This window comes from Nicotiana sylvestris, chromosome 2 (genome assembly GCF_000393655.2).
Source record: "Nicotiana sylvestris chromosome 2, ASM39365v2, whole genome shotgun sequence".
Taxonomy (NCBI): Eukaryota; Viridiplantae; Streptophyta; class Magnoliopsida; order Solanales; family Solanaceae; genus Nicotiana; species Nicotiana sylvestris.
The window spans coordinates 113,041,507-113,064,522 of NC_091058.1; the positions used below are offsets into that span (position 1 = coordinate 113,041,507).

General features: G+C 36.0%; 1 protein-coding gene across 1 annotated transcript; it reads right to left on the bottom strand.

Moving 5' to 3' along the window:
- Positions 1 to 1,831: 1,831 nt before the first annotated feature.
- Positions 1,832 to 3,272, bottom strand: LOC104216322 (cell number regulator 2-like). Its single transcript, XM_009766341.2, has 3 exons — positions 2,892 to 3,272; positions 2,273 to 2,485; positions 1,832 to 2,172 (listed from the first exon to the last, which is right to left on the bottom strand). Exons 1-3 carry the CDS (start codon positions 3,145 to 3,147, stop codon positions 2,099 to 2,101), a joined length of 543 nt encoding a protein of 180 aa, XP_009764643.1. The 5' UTR covers positions 3,148 to 3,272; the 3' UTR covers positions 1,832 to 2,098.
- Between the last annotated feature and the right edge of the window lie 19,744 nt (positions 3,273 to 23,016).

The following is a 23,016-nucleotide window of genomic DNA, read 5'->3' on the forward strand; positions in this document are numbered from 1 at the left end:
ACAATGTTCAAAATTCATAAAAATACTCCAGCATAATATACTGAAACTCCAGTCTAATATACTGGAGTTCCAGCATAATATATTGGAGTTTGGAGCATCGATGCTTCAGTCTTCAGTATATTATATTGAAGCCAGCAAAGTATACCGGTCCACCATAATATGCTGGAAGTTCATACACAGGTGCACCGAACTCCAGTATATTATGCTGGACCGGTCTCTGTTGCAGCAAAATAATGGCTATTTTTCATTAACTTGGCAAACACTGGCTATTTTTGAATGACCAGTCCGAAAACTGGCTAGACCGTGCTATTATAACAAAGTTGATATGCGGGGGAAGTGCACGGTTAGCCCCTAATAACATATGTATTTACTTTTAAGCCACTATTTAAAATGTCTTTAGTCTTTAGCCACTGTTTTAATAAACTTTAACTGCCCGAAAAAAAATATCATTTTGCTCATGTCCTTAACTTTTGAACTTAACTTCAGGACTTCAGCACTATATGACCTTAACTTTTGAACTTGGAACTCTAAGTTCAGGACTACATGTCCTTAACTTTTGAACTTAACTTCAGGACTACATGTCATTAACTTTTAAACTTGTAACTCTAAGTTCAGGACTTCAGGACCTATTGTTCTTAACTTTTGAGCTTGTTAATCTAAGTTCAGGGCCTATTGTCTTTAACTTTTGGGTTTCTTATCCTAAGTTCAGGACCTATTATCCTTAACTTTTGAGATTGTTAGTCTAAGTTCAGGACCTATTATCCTTAACTTTTGAGCTTTTTAGTCTAAGTTCAGGACCTATTGTCCTTAACTTTTGGGCTTCTTAGCCTAAGTTCAGGACCTATTGTCCTTAACTTTTGAACTTGTAACTGTAAGTTCAGGACCTATTGTCCTTAACTTTTGAACGTGTAACTGTAAGTTCAAGACCTATTGTCCTTAACTTTTGAAATCTTAGTTTCCATGCCAATAATTCCAAGATCTTTGGTTAACACGTAGAGACTTAGATATCTGTAATTAGAGTAAAAAAAGTGAAAACTCAAATTGGTGAATTCTCGTTCAAATGGTCTAACACATTTTATTGTGACCTTGCACATTTGCCTTTTTCTTTAAATGTCAATAAAAATGACATTCTGACAGAAAGCAAAGCATAATGCAAAAAAGGGTAAAAATGTCTCGTGGAAAGAAAACGAAATTGAAACTAGGATATCTCCTGGAAAGAAAACGAAAAACGAGTGGGTATCGAACTTGAGAGAGAAGCGAGGGTTTGGGAAGAAAAGCAATGGAAGAAAGGGTAAAAATATCTTTTCATATTAATAAAGTAATGATTATATTTGCTCAACATTAGAATTGTCAGATAAAAAATAAATACCACCTTAAATAGTGGCTACCTCGCGCCATTTCTACTTGATATGTATGGTGGAGGCCGAGGATAAAGCTAACGATGGGTTTTGTTTTCCTTCACATTATACAGATATTCAAAAAAATAGGACGCTGTACTTTTTTTAAGTGAGCTTTAATTTTTATGAAATTTCTCTTTTGTTTTACTGGAAAGAGAACAAAAAAATACTCTGAGATAAGTCAATGAGGTGAATGTAAATGTTGTTGATTTTCCAAATCATTTCGTTGGCAGGCGTTTTGGAACTTAATTAACATGTTGCCGTCTTAACTAAGAGTTGATCTTTAACATTTCCAATGATATGTACAAGTGTACATCATTGGTTTTAATTTTTAAATAAAGTTGTTTGCTTTCTCTTAAGGTGAGAATAAGAAAAGGAAAGTAAGGAAGATACCGAGGGATGAGTCATGAGTATGCTGTTCAATCAAACACAGATTTCCAATAGAAAGAAAGCAAAGACTAATGCTTAGAAGGTTTAAATACTTGCTACAAGTTCTACCGCATGCATCAACTTCAATCACAAGTAATTAAATATAGTTACCATTAATCTTGCAAAGCTAAATAACATATCGGATTTAAATTCTAAAGCTTGTCTAAGTCAAATCATCTTATTACAAGCTAAATAAGTCGCCATGTAACAATTTGGCTGCAGGATATACCAATTAACAACCTCAAGAGCAAAAACTTGGACATATATATATATCACCGAGTCATTCCTGCATGAAAAGGGGGCATTGTAACTCCCCTGCTTTGTCTTTCCATATTAGCTTGCCAGCCTAGGAGAAAAATCCAATACATTATCAATGTAGTGAAAAATTATAAAAAGGGCTAGTTTAGAAAGCAAAAGGGAAAATAAATTAAATGACTATATATTACCAATTCCCATATCAAAGCCACGGTTCCTAAGCTCTCTGTATTCTTGGCAAAGAGCACAAGGCTCACAGAAGACATGAACTAGACAATCAACGCAAGGTGCTTCCTCCAAATCATATTGTCCCCTCATTCTTGACCTATAGAAACACGAATATAGGCTAGGCAATCCTGTCAATCCCAGCAATACGCCATACAATGCACCACTAGCCGCACATGCTAACACCAAACCAATAAGTAATTAAAAGATCGTAAACATTCTGTAACAATAACAACTACTATACGTATTATGTTTCAATTTCAAGCAAACTAAGGTTAATTCTCATTTATCACTTCACTTCATTTGAAATCATCTCAGTTCAATATTATAATGACATATAAATATCTTTGACGAACTAAAGACATATAAAAAATGTCAGACCTAAAATAAACGTACTAGCATGACTAAAACTTAATTCAGACTAACATGACTAATTAAAACTCCACTTGCTCATATTGTTAATCCTAAGCCCAGATAAAGGAGGAAGACCGCAGTAGGGTGAAGATTAGCGTAAAATTAGTCATTTTGTCCTCACAAAACATTCAATACCAAAGTTAAAAAAATCAGAAAAGATGATGTGCTTACAGGTTGTTCCTTTGTTTACTATTTCAGAGATCTGTCCAAAGGTGATACAAGGGCAAACACAAGTAACTAAACAGTTAGCAGGGTCATCAAAACAGTGGCAAAGACCGGTGGACCACGGCGCTGTGGCGGTGGCCGAAGGGTGTACCGGCATACCGGCGGCAGACGCATAGGGAGGAGCATAAGGTTGTTTCATTGGGCCTGGATGATATCCCTCGCCGGTGAATTTGCCGTAGTCTTGATGTGCCGATGTATACATTTCTTCTTTTTAAGAGGAAGCTTTAAGCAAAAATGAATGAACTTCAATTCCTCTTTGGTAAATGGTACAATGTCCTAATTTTACGGTGTGCAGTGCAAACATCATCTCCAAGAATTATTAAAGTGTCAAATACGTACCTCTAACATCATTTCCAAGAAATCTTGTATATGACTTAGAAATTTTATTAGAGTGACTCGCACTATACGCGGTGGAAAACAAAACTTGCGCAATGTACCTCGTTTATACTCCCTCGTTTCACTTTTACTTGGTGCGTTTTGACTTTTCACGCCTCATAAAAAATAACAAATAAACTGCATAATTTACCATGATATTCATATTAATTGATGCATATTTTATTGGATTTGAGAAAATGATTTGAAATGAGTAATAAATACTGTGGGTATAACAGGAAAAAAAATTATCTTCTTTTAATATGCGTAAAGTGACAAGTAAAAATAAAAATCTATTTTAGTATACATGCCAAATAAAAGTAAACGGAGGAGCATAGCCTTATTTTGAGAAAGCACATTTTAATAGCTAGTTAATGAGTTTTCTGCGTTAATTTCTTGATCAACCTTGTTGAATTGTACACATTTTCAAATAACCCATTTTCACATCTTCAACAACATAACCCATTTTCAGCATTTTTGAAGGGCCAATCATTAAAATTTATTTCTGATTACATACAAATTCACCTTTTAAATTTTAAATAGAGAATCTCCCTCGACGTTAAAGTTAATGCCAAAGTTAGATAATCATTAATGAAATTCTCAAAAGGAGACAGAAAAAAGAAGATATACTTTGTTATAGAAAAAGACTTGATAGTCATATTAAGACATACTTCGTCATATTAATTGAGGGTCATACATTTTCAAAATTTCGGCAATGATATCTCAATATTGACTGTTAACTTTAAGGTCAAACAAGTTTTGTCCCATTCAAGAGGTGAATAAAATACTCCTATTAGTTTTCCAAAATCAAAGTTAAGAAAGTTAATTGACGGGATTTACTTGTAGATAAACGAAAATGGATCAGTAGTCGAGATGAAATTAACTTTCTGAAAAATTAGGACAAAAAAAGTGAGGGAAAGTACACTTTCTATGAAGTAGTGGATACAATGTTGTGACTACTCGAAATAAAATTAAAGAGTGTTAATTTGAGTAATAAAAAACACACTACATACAAAAGTGAATACAAGCTATCCATATAACAATAGTCTGGTTGTGTTATCAAGGTTCGTCTTCAAATTTATAACATTCTTTTGGTTGAAAATTGAGTATTTCAAAGCACAATCCAAGTACCGGAGTTCAATTATTCACTAAAATATTTTCGAAACGAAATTAAAAGCTTGTTCTTTCAGTACAGTAAAAGGTTCACTAGGATGCTTCTCAATTAAGTCTTTAAGCTGTGTCCACGTGAAATGAGAAACAGGTTTACGTTGGGTTTGAGCTAAATTATTTAATGTACTTTTTCTTGATCATATAAATAACAAATTATTCACGTATAAGCTTCAAAATTAGAAGCTCAAAGTATAAAAAGGTGTTCTAAAAGGGTGCATATATATATATATAATCTTTACATATCCATAAGGCAAAATAGACCGCCCCATCTGGGAATTGCCTCATAGCTTCCTTCAGCATAACCTTCCACTGCATGAAATTGTTTGGCAAGAGATACACACAACTTTTAAATATTCTTTATGTAACCCTCTTTTTTAAAAAAAAAATGAAAAAAAAAACTTTGTCTATCATTACAAATTTCGGCGAGAGCATTAGAATGGGAAAATGAAAATTTTGATCCATTTTTATATCTAAATTGCTATGGATTTTTTTTTTGGGTTCAAAATGAAGAAAAATATTCCTAAAGGTATGCTTAAATTAATTACTCCACTCAATTAATGATGACATCCTGCATGCGGATGCCTAGCTGGCATCGCTTGATCATAAACGTTTATATGTATCGTGTAAGATGATATTGCTTTTGCTAATTCAATTAGAAGGTGAAATAAGCGGGGTTCTTTAGCTGTTCAGAAGACGAACCAATATACATCCATAATATATAATTACGTGAGGCTCTGAATAGATTTGTTCAAGTTCCGTGAATGAATGTATTGAGATTATATTCTACATTTATACATACTTGTATTATACTTGTGTATACACTGCTGAATCAGCACAGTATTAGTTAGGTTCCAATTGTATTCCAGCTGTCAGCTTAGTTAGTTTAGTTAGTTTATTTGTTGCTTATGTGTATAAAAAGGACAATACTCAGTAATAGATATTTTGAGTTTCATTTTCCAAATGAGAGACTCCTCACTGCTCATTTCTCTCTCTCTTCGAAATACATATTCTAGAATATTCTGAATCCTCCATTGAAGGAGGAATGGAGCTCACTCAGAGTTCATAATCTTGACATGGTATCATAGCGGGGGTCTTCTTCATCGATCACATCGTTGAATCCAATTTCTCTTCTTCCGTTTTCAAGCACAGAGTAATCTAGAGTTTTTTCTTTCACAAACAAACAATTTGGGGAAAAGTTCTAAATTGACACATCCACCAACAATTGCCAGTGGATAGAGGTTTATGAGCTTAATTTCGGCTAGCAGAGCAGTAATCCAACTGATTTAATACCCTCATGGCGGTTCTGGACCAAACCGACGAAGTGTCGACGACAACGACCACGCAAACGGTAATTGATACAACTAGTCCATTCTATATTCATCCATCTGACAGTCCGAGTTCTACTTTAGTACCTACTCCTTTTGATGGAGTTGGCTATCGCTCCTGGAGAAGAGGAGTGTTAAGGTCCTCTCAATGAAAAATAAGCTAGGTTTTATCAATGGAGAGTGTGTGAGACCTGATGTGACCTCTCTACAATTTCGTCAGTGGGAGAAGTGTGATGACATGGTTACTTTATAGATTCTGAACTCTTTAGCGAAGGACATTGCAGACAGTGTTGAGTATGTAAATAATTCTGTCAAATTGTGGAAGGGATTTGGAGGATCGACATGATCAGATGAATGGAGCTAAGTTGTATCAAACCTAGAAGGAAATTAACAATTTGAGTCACGGAATGCTTGACATCACATGTTATTATACAAAAATGAAGAAACTCTGGGAAAAGTTGAACACATTAAGTACTAAAACTCACTGTAGTTGTGTGTGCACTTGTGGAGCAAAGGAAAACATGCACAAGGCAGAGCATGATAGAAGACTCATACAATTTCTAGTGGGACTCAACGAGGTTTATACAGTTGTTCGAGGAAGCATTCTCATGATGAACCCATTTCCTTCTATGGCACATGCATTTGCTTTGCTGATATAAGAGGAGAAGCAGAGAGAATTCAAGCCTAGAAATCAATTGAATTTTGATTCTTCTGCGTTGAATGTCAATGTAGGGGAAGAACTTTTGAGACAAATTACTCACCTAGTGAGAATCAAACTTCAAACAACAGGCCTAAGCCATTTTGTGACCACTGCAGACAACCAGGACATACCAAAGACAGATGCTCCAAGCTGCATGGATACCCTAACAGTTTTAGCCAGGGCACATAGCAGTACAAGCCGAATTCACAAGGGTATAACAATAGTAACAACAACATGAGGTCCAACAAGGGGAAGAGCACTATGGCAAATGCAGTTGCAAGTGTGCAGGGAATGTCATCAGACATGTTGTCAACTAAAGCAATTGAACCAGAACATCAGGGAGACAATCAGAACATGAGCCTTTCAAAAGAATAATATGGACAAATTCTCAGTTTACTGCTGCACTTTCAAATTGGAAGTGGAGGAGAAGGCACTTGAAAGTGTTTCTAGTGGAGCTTATGTGAATTTGTAGGTATGATTGCTTGCACTTCTTCCATCGATTTTGATAATCTATCATGCAAATGTTTCAATGCAAAAGCTGACATGTCGATATTAGATTCAGGAGCTTCACACCACATGACTTTCGATAAAACTCACCTACAAAATATTATAAATCTACTATATCCCTTGCTTGTTAAATTGCCAAATATTTACAAAGTTAAAGTAACCCAAATAGGAGATGTACACCTAACCCCCAAAATCATCTTACATAAAGTCATATTTATACCATCCTTCAAGTTTAATCTAGCCTCCATTGGTTCATTAGCAGTGCATCTCAAATGTGTTGCTTCTTTTTCTGATACTTTCTATCTACTGCAGTCTCCTTCATTGAAGAGGCCTCTGGAGATTGGTAAAATGTATGATGGACTTTACTTTCTATGTTCTCAATGTCTCAAGAAAGATAATCTCATTTTTGTTTCTAAGTGTGCACTTCCTTGCTTGTCCAGTCATGCTATTGATATGAATGCAGTACACTGTCTATCACATTCCCACCACCCTACAGTAGATAATTTTATTTGCAATAATAAAGACAGTGCTTCTACTCTACTTTCTTCTACCTCTCTTAGAGATAGTGTAGATCTTCTGTGGCGTTATAGACGTGGTCATTTACCCTTCAATAAAATAAAAAGCATTCCTACTATACATGCATCTTTCTCTCCTAGACAACCATTTATTTGTTCCACTTGTCCTATGGCCAGACACTCTAGACTCAATTTCCCTCAGAAAACAACCAGTACTGCAAAAATCTTTGAACTCCTTCATATTAACCTGTGGGGACCCTATCATGTAGCAACACACAATAATTTCAAGTATTTCCTCGCCTTAGTGGATGACTACAATAGGTCAACTTGGACACATCTTCTAAGCTATAAAAGCAATGCTCTTCAAATCATAAAAACTTTTGTAAACATGGTAGAGAACCAATTCAAAACCAATGTTCACTGTGTAAGGACAGATAATGGCCTAGAATTCACTAGCAATGAAGCTTCTTCTTTCTTTCAATCAAAAGGTATAAATCACGAGGAAACATGTCCTTATACACCCCAACAAAATGGGGTGATGGAAAAGAAACACAAATACCTTCTTGAAGTTTCCAGGGCACTTCTTTTTCAGTCCAAATTACCACCAAAATATTGGAGAGAATGTTTCCTTACAGCAACCTTTCTAATCAATAGGCTACCAACATTTCCTCTAAAGAATAAATGTCCTTTTGAACTCTTGTATGACAATAAACAAACCTACTCCCATTTGAGAAACTTTGGTTGTTTGTGTTATCCTACTGTGGCCAAACCCTTCAGGGACAAGTTTGAACCAAGGGCCACTCCACATGTATCTGTAGGTTATCCATTTGGGACAAAAGGTTACAAAGTACTAAGTCTAGCCACTAAGAAAATCTTTGTCTCCGGGGATGTCTTGTTTCTTGAAACCATTTTCCCTTTCCCTTTCACTTCCACTTCAGATGCACAAAACCTACCCTCATACTTTCCTACATCTTCTTCTACAGACACCTACCTGATTGCACTATTATTACTCCTACATCTTCCACCACCGATCAAGGGGACACAGATCAGTCCACCCTTTCTTCCTCCAGCACCACAACTTCTCTACCTAATATGTCACCCATTTCTCTTTCTAGTACCTCTCCTTCCTCTGAATTACAAACTCACACTGAACACTTCCATCTTCCCACATCACCTTCAACTACTCATCCACATCCTTCTTCTATAGAACCTTTAGCCCAAAGAAGATCTGATAGGGAATCAAGACTCCCATCTCAATTGAATGATTATGTATGTAATCTACCCAATTTGAAGTGTAATTTCATTCTTTCCCTCAATGTTTTATTTTCACAAAATAACCATATTGCTCCTTATGACTTACACCCTAATAGTCAGCATATTGTAAGAAATATTTGTCATGATAGAGAGTCAACTTCATATGAAGAGGCAGCCATGTATCCTACTTGGCAGAATGCCATGACTCAAGAGTTTGAGGCCTTATATGCCAACAATACTTGAGACTTAGTACCTTTTTCAAAGGGTAAACAGGCCATTGGTTGTAGGTGGGTGTACAAGGTAAAAACACAAAGCAGATGGTAGCATAGAAATGTACAAAACCAAACTAGTTGTGAAGGGGTTAACACAACAAGCTGGAATAGATTACACTGAGACCTTTTCTCCTGTAGTCAAGATGACCACTGTCAGATCCTTGATTGCCATTGCAGCTAAGAAGAGATGATATATTTACTAATTAAATATAAATAATGCCTTTCTCCATGGAGATCTACATGAGGAAGTCTACATGAAAGCTCCACCAGGGCTTTAGCTAGAGTCTCCAAACTTGGTCTGCAAGCTGAACAAGTCCCTCTGTGGGCTAAAATAAGCCAGTAGATAGTGGTATGATAAATTGACTAAGGCTTTATGCACAAGAGGATACATACATTTCATGCATGATTACTCTCTGTTCTTTAAGAAGCATGGTTCTTCAATTATTTTTGTATCAATTTATATTGATGATGTTCTCCTCACAGGAACTGGTTAAGAAGAAATTAGCCAACTCAAAGCTTTCCTACGTGATAAATTCAAAATAAAAGATTTAGGACAACTGCATTATTTTCTAGGGCTAGAGGTCATTTACAAGGAAGATGGTATTATTATCTCACAGAGAAAATTTGCTTTGGACCTTCTGAAAGAATATGATTGCCTGCACTCAACCAACTTGACCTCTCCTCTTGATCCTACAGTGAAACTGAAGTCTAAAGAGGGCTCTCCTTTATCTGATCCTACTTTCTACAGAAGATTGGTTGAGAAGTTAAATTTTCTTACAAACACTTGATTGGATATAGTCTACGGGGTTCAACATTTGAGTCAGTTTATGCAAGACCCCAGAGAACCTCATCTACATGCAGCTTATCACAGGTTGAGGTACCTCAAGAAAGATACTACATTGGGTCTGTACTTCAACAATGCATCTGATCTTTCCATCACTGCTTATTGTGATTCTGACTGGGCAGCCTGCCCTGATTCTAGGAGGTCTGTGTCTGATTACATTATCTTTCTAGGAGGCAGTCCTGTGAGCTGGAAGTCCAAGAAACAGGAAACCATTTCCTTGTCCTCGGCAGAAGCAGAGTACAGAGCACTTAGAAAGGTGGTGGGTGAGTTGGTATGGCTGCACGGGTTGTTTGTAGAGTTCACTGTTCCTGTCTCCTTGCCCATACTTGTACATTGTGATAGCCAGTCTGCTCTACACATTGCAAGGAATCTTGTGTTCCATGAACGAACAAAACACATTAAAGTGGATTGCTATTTTGTGCGCACCAAACTTCAGGAGGGCCTCATTTCCTTGCATCACATTGGCAATACAGAACAACTGCCAGATGTTCTCACTAAAGCACTCACTGGGGTGAAACATTCCTCTGTTCTTGGCAAGTTGGATGTGATTACCTCACCTCTAACTTTGGGGGAGGGGGAGGGGGTAATTGAGATTATATTCTATATTTATACGAACTTGTATTACACTTGTATATATACTGCTGAGTCAACATAGCATTAGTTAGGTTTTAGTTGTCAGCTTAGTTAGTTTAGTTGTATTTTTTGTTTGTTATGTGTATAAAGAGGACGATGCTCAGTAATAGATATTTTTTAGTTTCATTTTTCAAATCAAAGACTCCTCACTGCTCATTTCTCCCTCTCTTCGAAATACATATTCTAGAATATTCTGAATCCTCCATTGAATGAGGAGTGGAGCTCACTTAGAGTTCATAATCTTGACAGATTGGGAAATCACTACTAGAAATTCGGTCAAAAACTGACTGAGGTCGACCAGTAACTAGCAACAGTCGACCGAAAAGCGAACGATTCGGTCGGTTGTGATCGACCTATTTTCATCGGTCAATTAAATTCCACGTCCAACCCAAAAGAATAAGGACAATCGTAAAAAGTGATCGATTTTGATCGGATTTTTGACCGAAAATCGGTCGATCGACAGCTGACGGATTTGATCGAATTTCTAGTAGTGAATGGTTTCTTATGAAAATAATGTTTCCCCTATTCACGAGAGGTCTTGTCACAAGCTTCTATAGATTGGAAGAATTATAGAGGCCTGCCTTTTTTGAATTTGGAAATGGGTGACTATTAAGTCAAAATCCTTGGCAGATACGTTTACCCTTGCGTTCGTGATCAGCGATCATGATTTAGTTTGCTACTCAAATATAAAGAGGGGTTTCTTCCCCTTCAACGCTGAATTATTGGATGCTTTTTGGCATGATGCAAATAGCCTGTTTCCAAGGGAATTTTTGCTCAATAGAGTATTACTCATCTCGTTTTAAAACATGCATCCGAGTTGAATTGGTTTCCAATTTGAGTACGGCAGCCCAGACTGTTGCAATCAATCTTTAAATCCCATACTATCTCTTACTAAATAATGTACTGGCAAATGCCTTTAGTCAACTGGGTATTAACTTATCCACACACAAATGCCGTTCTTGCCTTTACATTTATTTGTAATCAGGGTCATTATATTGTCCTTTTATGTCATAACTCATAACCAATCTACCATAATGTTTAACCACAACAGTGTACCCCGTTCGATCTATTCAAGTTGCAGGAGATATATTAATTGGCGAGTCAATTTTCTGTATCAGTATAAACTCTTCATTTATACTTCTCACGCTTTTTCACTCGGCCGTAAAAAAATGGACAAAAATCTTTGATTTGGTTTGGTTATCAAACATTTTAAAAACATACAATATAATAATTAATAACAATGATTTTATAGTTTTACAGATTCAAAAAGAACTTAGGGAGAGAATTAGCAATTGTATAGGCTCAAGGAGAGCTAGGAACTGTCAAGTTTTGTTTAATAGGCTTTGTAATTAGATTGCATAGATGGGGAGTTGTCTTTCTGAGGTCTCAGTATTAGCACCCTTCCTAAAAGGTGGTTTGGGAACTAGATGCTCTTGGTTTGTAAATTTGTTTGGTTGGTAATATTCACAGTTTATTACCAAAAAAAACAATGATTTTAAATTGAACAGATTGGACTATGACCCACAGTTATAGAAAATTTAGACCCAAGCCACTCTGATTCTAGCAAACTACATTTTAACAAGAAGAAATTAAATTCCCTGCATTGTGTTTTTTTATATATAAGTTTGACGTGTGATTTTATATGATAAAAAAAAAATGAGTTTGATGAGTGATTTTAGTACGAAAAAGAGAATCATATAGCTTGTATAACTCAATATATCCATCTAAAGACAAAACACAAGTCTATTTCATACGTGCATAGTACAATGGTTTAGCATTAAAGTTATTGACATGTTGCACTTAAAGAAGAGAAGATAATGAACAGCTCGAGGAACTCTGAATTTACCTTCTTTTGACTGATCCATTTGGTGAATTTATAATAGCTCCGAATGGGAATAGAATTGATAAGGCGTGCCTATTATTTCTGGGTTTTAGTTAATCCAGTACTCTACTTTTGACTCCTCATTTCAAAGTTGAAACCTTTGAATATCTGCAAAAGTTGCACCTCAAACTTGTTCAATCCTTAGAGGCTAAAAGCCTCAATCACATAAACATAAATTGAACGCTAAACTAGCATTTGACATAGATTTGATTGAAACTTGAATATATTTTTTTGAAGTTGTATTGAAAAATAAGTTTTGGAAATTGAAGTTGTGTTTGAACATATATTTTATTTGAAAAAAAAGTTAAAGTTTTGCGAGTGGAATCAAAATTTTCACCCAAAAACAACCTTAAACCAATTTTGGGAACTTGAAGTTTTTTTTTCTTTCAAAAATTGATCATATTCCATGAACAAACAGTGTTTTACAAAATATTGAAAAAATTACCAAAATTTATGGCGAGACGGGACCTAAATGACTTGCAAGTTAAATGATGTATTAGTATATTTTCTTGACCCTTTTCCTTTTCACCGAGATAACTTCAAAACGCAGAAGTGAAACACTAGACTGAAGTGGGGAAATCACAACTCACACGTGAGAATTAAGTTTTTAAAATAGAGCATGTACTAACCGCTTTGGCACCAATATATAAAGTTTAACTAATGGAGTTTAGTAACTAGCTCTAGTTTAATAGCCCGTTTGGCCAAGCTGTAAAAATTAACTTATTTTGAGAAGTGCTTTTTTTAAAAGTGTTTTTCTCAAAAGTATTTTGGCGAGAAGCAGTTTGTGTTTAGCTAATTAGTTTGAAAAACACTTCTGAGCTGCAATTAGTGTTTGGCCAAGCTTTAAAAAACTGCTTCTAAGTATATTTTTCTCAAAAGTGCTTCTCAAAAAGTGTTTTTGAAGAGAAACTACTTTTATTTGTTTTTCCAAAACTGCTTCTGCTTCTCCTCAAAAGCACTTTTTTCCCTCCAAAAGCTTAGCCAAACAACTCAATTTTTTTGGCCAAACGTGATAAAAATGGTCAAGATCACGTGGTCCCTCCTGCCAGCTCATTCAGTGCTACTCAATAAAATACAAGTCAAAGGTGAGTCAACCAAATTAGCCCATGGATGCCATCTGCAGCAGCATCTTCTGCGTCTCTCTGAACTCTGTAACCAAAAGCCAACCTCCCCTTTCACCGTTTTTGCTCTGATTTTCTGCTTTCTGTTCACACTCTTTTCTCTCTGCTTGTCTTAGCTATTTGCATTTATAACATTTTTAAGCTGTTGACAAACCCAATGCCCCATCCCCTTTATTATCTTTATTATTATACTCTCTTGTCTTTAAATCTTTGATATACTCTCTCTCTATATATATACTACCAAGACCCCACCTTTTTCACTTTGTATATATCCTCTTCATATTTTAATAATATCGCGTGCATCCACAAACACCCAAGTTTGAATGTATGTAGTGCTAAATAGTGTCAAAGGATGGGCACTTAAAAGCCGAAATAATTTTCAACTTTAGTCAAATATTTTGGTATCCCAATCAAAGAAATGATTTTGGGAATGAATGCACGAAACACTGTATATCGGTACGTGTAAGAGATAATGAAAAAGAGATGTCATTCAAAGAAAACGTCCAAGAAAAAGAGTCCGAAACCAAAATGTGATTCTTTTGGACAAGTAGCGCCTTAATAGATGTTAAAAAAATGATATTTTTATATAGATCGCCCAAATACTGGGCGCTATACATTAACGTTAATTGTGCCGAGCGCCCAGTATTTGGGCGCTATATATAAAAAGCTGACACTAACAGGTATAGCGCCCAAAAACCCGGCGCTATACATAAAACTTTATGTATAGCATCCAGTATTTGGGCGCTATATACCTTTTTCGTGGCCCCACCAATAATTCCTGACTTCAATAATTCAAAAGTGTATAGTGCCCACTTTTTGGGCGCTATATATATAAAAAAAATTCAGCTAGCCATTTCCTATAAAAAGAGGTTAGGATTGTATAGAAATTCATACAAAAGGTGTATAGCGTAGAAATTTCCCAGCTAGCCATTTCCATACTCTTGTTGAAACGTTATTGTTGTTAAATTCTCCAGCATTTTTTCATTATGTCTGAAGAGCGTAGAATAATAGTTTCATTATATTGGGGGGGTGAGGTTGTGATGGAGAATAACTCCGTGGGCTACAGTTTACCTGCTCAGTGTCATGTTAAATTGCCACTTACAATGGAGTACGATAAATTGATATCGTTATTATGCAAAAAAATGAGTGTGAGGAAACGTTTAGTGATACTTAAAGTAACCGGAAGATATATGTATTCCATCACTCCGCAAGGAGTTGCTTTTTACTCGGAGTTTAACATCGACAATGATGAAACTTTGAGTGATTTTCTGAGGACTCCGGATGAATGCCGGGAATTTCTTGTAATCACAATGTTGGAGATGTACGTGAAGGTCGAAGACGTTCCAAAAAATGAGGTTGTGCGTAGTAGAGATAACCCCCAGTCATCGGGTGGTTATTCTGGATCAGTTTTTGCCGGACATGTTCCGGATGAAAGAATTTTCCTTGATTTAAACTTATCACCGCCGGCGAATGAGCAGCGAGAAAATAATTTATACCCTGCTTTTCATAATTCACAAGACGAGTGATAAACTTCAATTTTTATTTGTGTTAATTATGTATATTTTTGGTGTATTGAATTTGTATTAACGCTCATATATTTAATAGGGAGTACCGGCCGGATATGAATTTTACAAGTGGCTCATCCGGTAGTCATCACCTAATTGAAAACGTCCATCATGGAATTTCATCACATTACGACTTGTAAGTGAAGTGATATAGCCATATGGAAAGCATTTACTAATTCAGTGGCTATATTTTTGTTGGTTGTGCAGTGAAAACGGGCAAGTTGAACCACCTATACTCACTCAATTGCCCGAAAATGACGTATTACATCGGGATCTGGCAGATGCACAGAGTGAGGAACAGAACAATGAATACGATAACAATGTTGATGAATCCGGAGACGAGACACCCTTTCCTCGTGAGGATGGTGATGTGCAGGATGAGGAGGAAGGGCCTAATTTGAAGAGAGACCCCCTAGACGAAGAGTGTACTAGTCCGAAGTGCCGTTTTATTCAAGGGAGATTCCTTACATTGATAACTTGCCAACCGTGTCGGATGTGGAAGCTCTCACAAGGGATTTTGATGAAATCCGAACAACAATGTGGGATGAGTCTAGACCAACGGTGCTTGCAACGGGGATGCTTTTTTCCTGATAAAGCGCGCGGAAGCAGGGCTTGTAAAATACACAATGTAAAAGAGTGTCGTGAGATGCAGGTATGGGAGTCAAGTCCGATGGTATACAAGGTTGTTTGTCGCAGGTGGTTTTGGCCATGTAATTAGATGTTGCGTGCGACCAAGAAGAAGACAGGTATGTGGAAAGTAGGTAAATACATTCCCACTCACACATGCGAAATGGACACATTCAACGGGAATCACTTCAACTTGGATATTGACTTGATTTCTCTTGTACTTGTTTCGCACCTCGAAGCGTTCATAAGGTATAAAATCAAAGAGTGCATTACATCAGTCCACCAGGAATATGGCCATACCATTACGAAAAGAAAGGCATTTCTCGGGCACAAACGAGCGTTTGAAATTGTCTACGATAATTGGGATAAGTCATTTGCATCTCTGCCAAAGTACATGGTCGCACTGCAACACTTTATCCCTGGGACAGTTGTTGAATGGAAGCTTAAGCGGAGTCCAGGAATACCAGAATACACGTATACGGAACCAAATGGATGTTAGTGATACTGTTTATGCGCGCAAATGTGGTATATGCTCGAAAACAGGACAAGACCGTCGTAAATGTCCTTCAGCTGGTTTGGGTGGCAAAACTAATCAAGCTCGTGATGGGTGTTCTTCTAGTGTACCTAACTACCCATGAGTTGATGTTGTAATAATTAGTTGTTATGTCTATGTTGCAAGATTTATGAAATAAAATTATACTTGTTAATTATGATTTGTACTTTCCCATTTTACCTATTTAAATAATAATTTAATAAATTTATCTGTATATTTAGCGCGGTTAAATATACAGTTTTGTGTGTGTTGTCTTGTCGAACTGAAAAAGCTGACCAACTGACATAAAGTTGTCTTGTCAACATCATGATATTTAACACGCAAAATATAGCATCATTAGATAGTACATTATGTATTTAGCACGGTTGAACACTACGTTATGTGTGTGTTGTCTTATCGAACTGAAAAAGCTGACCAGCTGACATAAAGTTATCTTGTCAACATCATGATATTTAACACGCAAAATATAGCGCCATTAGATAGTACGTTATGTATTTAGCGTGGTTGAATACTACGTTATGTGTGTGTGGTCTTGTCGAACTGAAAAAGCTGACCAGCTGACATAAAGTTGTCTTGTCAGCATCATGATATTTAACATGCAAAATATAGTGCCATTAGATAGTACATTATGTATTTAGCGCGGGTGAACACTACGTTATGTGTGTGTTGTCTCGCCTATAAATAACGGGATCATTGGAGTTATTTTGTGTGCTCAAAATTTACTAAAAGTAAATATTTCATTAAAAGTAAGGTTTTTTTTACTAAAAGCAAATATTTCACAAATGGCTCAACCTCTTCGTCTACCAAAGTGCAAGTGTGGAAAAACATGTTTGATGCAAAATTGTTGGGACAGTGGTGAAGTTGGACGCCGCTACTGGCACTATATGAACCAGTTTACAAGGTTCCCAGCAAACCTATTTGTGATTTTGAGGAATGGGTTGATGAACCATGTTATCAGAAATGCTACAGAGAACAACTGCAGTATCTTCATAATGGGTGTTTAAGACAATGGGAATATGAAAAAGAAAGCAATACAATTATTGCAAACTTGAGGGCGAAACTGAAGGAGGTGGAAGAAGAAAAATGGAAAACACAATGGAATTGTGAAGCACAAAAGGAACGTAAAAAAAAATATATAAACGGGAACTTGCGGAGGTGAAGGCAAAACTGAAAGAGGTAGAAGAAGAAAAAGAACAACTGGAAGAACGATTTAAGTGGTTGGAGCGGAGAATAAATGGCAACCGGAGCTAAACATTGGCATGTATGTGTTTAGTGTATTTTTCATATTTCATGTATTTTTATTATGTTGGCCTGCTATGTTTGTGTTTGTGCTTGTGTTTGTGGTGTAGTAATGTTTTCCTTGTTTGTTGTACTAAATTTTATTTTAATTGAAGTGAAAGTTAAGTTTAAGTGCTTGTGTTGTTATATGAAACTATCAAACGAATGAGGAACTAAAAAAAGTAATGGGCATATTCGATTAAATATTGTTGTTAATGTATACAAAAATATTATTTACACCAATAAAAAAAAAGGACGAATCAATGTGTCCCGCATCCGGTGTGTCTCAATGCAACCGTTGGCCTGAGCCGAATCCCCTCCCGCCCGGGTGCACTATCAGGATCATCATCATCAAGTCGTCTCTTTATAGCCGGATGCGGCGCAGGATGACATGTATCGGTGTTATAGTCAGGTCCAGTAAAAGCCTACATAATAATATGAAACTTAGTATAGAAAACTACATAATAATTCACAACAATTTATATTGTCTTACCATCATCGTGTCTGGATCCTGAATGTAGTCATTTGTCGCAGCATCGCATGAAGCCTTAAAAAGGAAATTAATAAATTTAAAGAAAATAAATAAGTTACAGTTAAAACTAATTCAAATTCAATACTAATAAACTCATACCTGCGCATGTGATGTGGAGCCATAACTCAGTTGGCGCCCACTATAAAAATCTCGGGTCGGTCGCTCATCATCAATAGTAGACGGGCTTGGGAAGTATCTACCCAATCCACTCCTTGAATATACGAGCCCGTGATCAATAATTGACCCGGTGGGGTCACCTGCGATGGCACTGGAGTGCGATAAATTCCAAGGTTGTAAGACGGCATGTCCGTCTCATGCATGCCACCTGCCATATCAGCAGCAACATCATCAGCAGAAGCCTCAACGCCCTTGCTGGGGATCACCTCCTCTCCGCCCACGACCATGTTGTCCGGCACCACCAGCTCGTCAGGAACGTCCAGCTCGTGGACTCGGTATAGGCTGTGGCATGTCAAACTGATAAAATACCCGCTCGGAGGCATGATGCTCAACAATATCGAGGCATATGAGCTGGACAGAAGCCCTCCAAATATGTCGGCCGAACTTGCAATACGCTGGCAGGGTACCTATCACCTCATCGCTGTACGACATCCAGATGAACTATCAAATAAGAACACAAGCCGTTAGTATGCGCAACACTAAGTTAATCTATAACAGGTAAGTTTAGTTAGATATTCACATGTGCATCCTCCAACAGATCCAACACATCCCTGTAGAGGGGGAGAATATGATGGGCATTATACTCTCGTGCAAGAGTACGACGCAAAAACCACCTACAGGCTAGAAGGAGATGCAAAATTTCTACATTAGCCGGTAGCTGTGGTAGAGTGGCTGAAACTGCAGAAATCGCTCCCAGGCCCAAACCTAACATACAAAGTTGATGTAAAGTATAAGATTAACTATAACTAGGTAGAATTGTAACTAATGGACATATTATTTGAATATGTTGTCACCTGTAGAAGCGGAAGAAAGCCACCAACGTCTCTCTGTGTGCCGATAAAATCCCGACACATCTGCCTATACAAATATGAGATGACAACACCACCCCAGTTGTAGATGACTGTATCCTCAAACCGACCAATATGATGCAGAAAACGGAGGCTCACTAGGTTCCCCGAAGTGTTCGGGAACAAGACCCCCAAGTAGAAGGAGCAACAACACCCTCATATATCGTTGTACATCCACCTCCGCTGACTCGTCGGTGATAGTATGGTGGATCTGCTCCAGGTGGTCTCTAATGGGGACCAACTACATACAACTGGACCCAGACGCTACAGTCTCGTCCTCCGGCCTGAAACCCATGAGCATGTGCAACATATCCCAATAAGACTGTCACGAATAATATCTTATGGTCGCAGGCAGTAAAACAGGCAAGCCATCAACGGACAAGCCATATAAAATCTCAGCGTCCTGGAGTGTGATGGTGGCCTCGCCGACGGGCAGATGGAAAGTGTGCGTCTCCGGTCGTCACCGCTCAATCAAGGCCGTGATCAAAGCCTGGTCGAGCTGTATCCGACCAATCCTAATAATCCTATATAATCTCATCTCCTCCAGGTAATGGACCACGCGGGGAAGTAGAACTCTATGACTCAAAAATCCCACAATAGATCCACTCTCCTGGCCCGGAAAGTTTGCATAAGCAAATGTCCGTCCCATATATACTCGGATCTATGCGGGGGCTGTAGGGCTAATAGATCCAATGTCCGAGGGCCGGGATGTATAGTCGCGTCCATGTCGTCAACTGTAAATTAAAACAACACTAATTGTATTTTAATCTGTATATTAAATATTAATTTTTTGAGATACACAATTTTTAGCATTATACAAAAATTATACCTATGGGTTCCAGGCTCGATATTTGAATCCCAGTAGCACCAAACTATCATTAATAATTATGTGTTTGTTTTATAATTTAAATTCATACTTTTTAATAACTTAATTGTACGTATATATATATATATATATTTTGAAGCCCAGTGGCACCAAACTATTATTAATAATTATATGTTTGTTTTATAATTTAAATTCATATTTTTAATAACTTAATTGTACAAATTATATATATATAATTATATATATGGGTTCCAGGCGCAATATTTTGAGGCCCAGTGGCACCAAACTATCATTAATAATTATGTGTTTGTTTTATAATTTAAATTCATATTTTTTAATAACTTAATTGTGCAAATTATATATATATATATATACCTATGGGTTCCGGACTCGATATTTTGAGGCCCAATGGCACCAAACTATCATTAATAATTATATGTTTGTTTTATAATTTAAATTCATATTTTTAATAACTTAATTGTACAAATTATATATATATATACCTATGGGTTTCGCGCTCGATATTTTGAGGCCTAGTGGCACCAAACTATCATTAATAATTATGTGTTTGTTTTATAACTTAAATTCATATTTTTTAATAACTTAATTGTATAATTTTTATATATATACACACACACACACACACACATATACCTATGGGTTCTGGACTCGATATTTTGAGGCCCAGGGGTACCAAACTATCATTAATAATTATGTGTTTGTTTTATAATTTAAATACACACACACACACACACACACACACACACACACACACACACACACACACACACACACACACACACACACACATATATATATATATATATATATATATATATATATATATATATATATATATATATATATATATATATATATATATGGGTTCCGGGCTCGATATTTTGAGGCCTAGTGGCACCAAACTATCATTAATAATTATGTGTTTGTTTTATAATTTAAATTCATATTTTTAATAACTTAATTGTACAAATTATATATATATATATATATATGGGTTTCAGACTCGATATTTTGAGGCCTAGTGGCACCAAATTAACATTAGTAATTATGTGTGTTGATACAATTATTAACTTAATTGTACAAAGTTTGCATTTTCAACTACCAGTATAAGATACTTAAACAAAAGGAATTCTAAGCTAAAATACTACACATTACTACGCTACAAGGCTCTAAATTTTACTACGCTAAACGGGTCTACATTTTACTACGCTAAAAAGGCTCTAAATTTTACTACGCTAAAAGGGTCTATATTTTACTACGCTAAAAAGGTCTAGATTTTACTATGCTAAGAAATAATCTAAACTAAACATAAATAACAAATAAATTTAATTGCAAATAAAACACAAAACGGCATGAAAACACATATATAAATCAGGATATTAACAAACAAATTTTTGACAAATTTATATTTTTTTATAAAACACTAATATTAAATTCGGATAAATTTAACATACTAGTTTCGGAAAAAAAACACAAACCGAAATAGAACACATACAAATCAAATAATATGCATTATTATAAAAGTTTCAACTTAAAATAAACCGAAATACCTCGATTTAGAATTTTCGGAAAGCAAATAGATTGAAATTTTGACTCCGGAAGTGTGAATCAACAATAATACGAAGCTCTACTCGAATGTGAGACCTACGTTCTTCACCTTTTATGTGACGGAGGACCCAAATTTTGTTTTTTTAAAATGGTGGGGCAGCGGGTATGAGAGTGGGGGACCAAGAAGAAGAATATGTAAAATATTGAGGAAGAAGAAACAGAATCGTTGTCTTGAAGAAGACATCTCGATTTTTAAAAATATAACGTCGGGTTTTTGGACGCTATACCTGTTAGTGTCAGCTTTTTATATATAACGCTCAAATACTGAGCGTTATACATTAACGACACAGTTAACATTAATATATAGTGACGCTATATATAAAAATGTCATTTTTTTTATACCTATTAAGATACTACTTGTAAAAAAGAACCACATTTTGATTCCAATGAATGAAAACATAATGAAGTGACAAATTGGCAGTTCCTTTGCCATCGGATTCTATCCAAGATTTAATGGTCAGAGGAAACACTTTAGATTTATCACTCAATGCCAAACACACACGTGACGCCAAAAACCCATATCACATCTTGATATGACGTCCATGTACATCCATTTTATGGTCAAAACTTACAAAAAACATCCCCTCTAACACATTACAGTGGAGTATTTCTTTTGAAGCAGGAGCCGGATCCAGTACTTCGGCACCCGGTTCATCTAAAATGACCATATAGATATTTTCTGCGCCATCTATATTTTACTGTGAAAATTCAATAAGTATAGTTAGAACTCATAAGCTTCAAAATACATTGAATTTAGTGTCGAACATTTTAACGATCGAATTCACCAAATTAAAATACATTTTAACGATCCGAAATTATTAGGCAATGTATAAATACTATACTTTAATTTCGGATAGTCAGTAATTCCTTTATATTTTCCTCCAAATTATTACCTTTACAATTATTAGATTTAGCTATATTGACACCATAGTACTCTCATAATTGCATAAACATGAATTTTTCTTAATGTATTACCTCTTTTACAAAGAAAATATACATAGTAGTTTGCAACTTTGAGGCATAATAATATCCGAAATCCGATCTGATCCAAACTTTAAAATCCGATCCAATCCGATATAATTCGGATTCAGATTCGGATTGCATTTTCTAGAATCCGAAATCCGAAATTTAAATCCAAAATGTGCTAAATCCGATCCGATCCGTGCACAGGCCTATTAGAAGTACACATGATAAGATTCTTTCATTTTTAACCAGATGTTTTCGAATTAATTCGAAAAATAGAATACTTCCTGCGGTCCATTTTAATTATTTATATATATATATATATATATATATATATATATATATATATATTAAGGAATTCACCTTTTAGCATTAATTAATAATAAAATTGACTTTATAATCTTAATTTATTTATTGAAAGTATACTCCCAGGGTCTTAGGGCAATTCCTTGTTGATATGTGAAAAAATTATAGTGGA

Excerpts from the sequence above, each read along its gene's own strand:
- LOC104216322 (XM_009766341.2), bottom strand. The coding sequence starts at position 3,147 with ATGTATACATCGGCACATCAAGACTACGGCAAATTCACCGGCGAGGGA. Across the intron at positions 2,486-2,891 it reads AGTAAACAAAGGAACAACCT|CATGTGCGGCTAGTGGTGCA; the intron begins GTAAGCACATCA and ends GTTTGGTGTTAG. Across the intron at positions 2,173-2,272 it reads TGGCTTTGATATGGGAATTG|GCTGGCAAGCTAATATGGAA; the intron begins GTAATATATAGT and ends TTTTTCTCCTAG.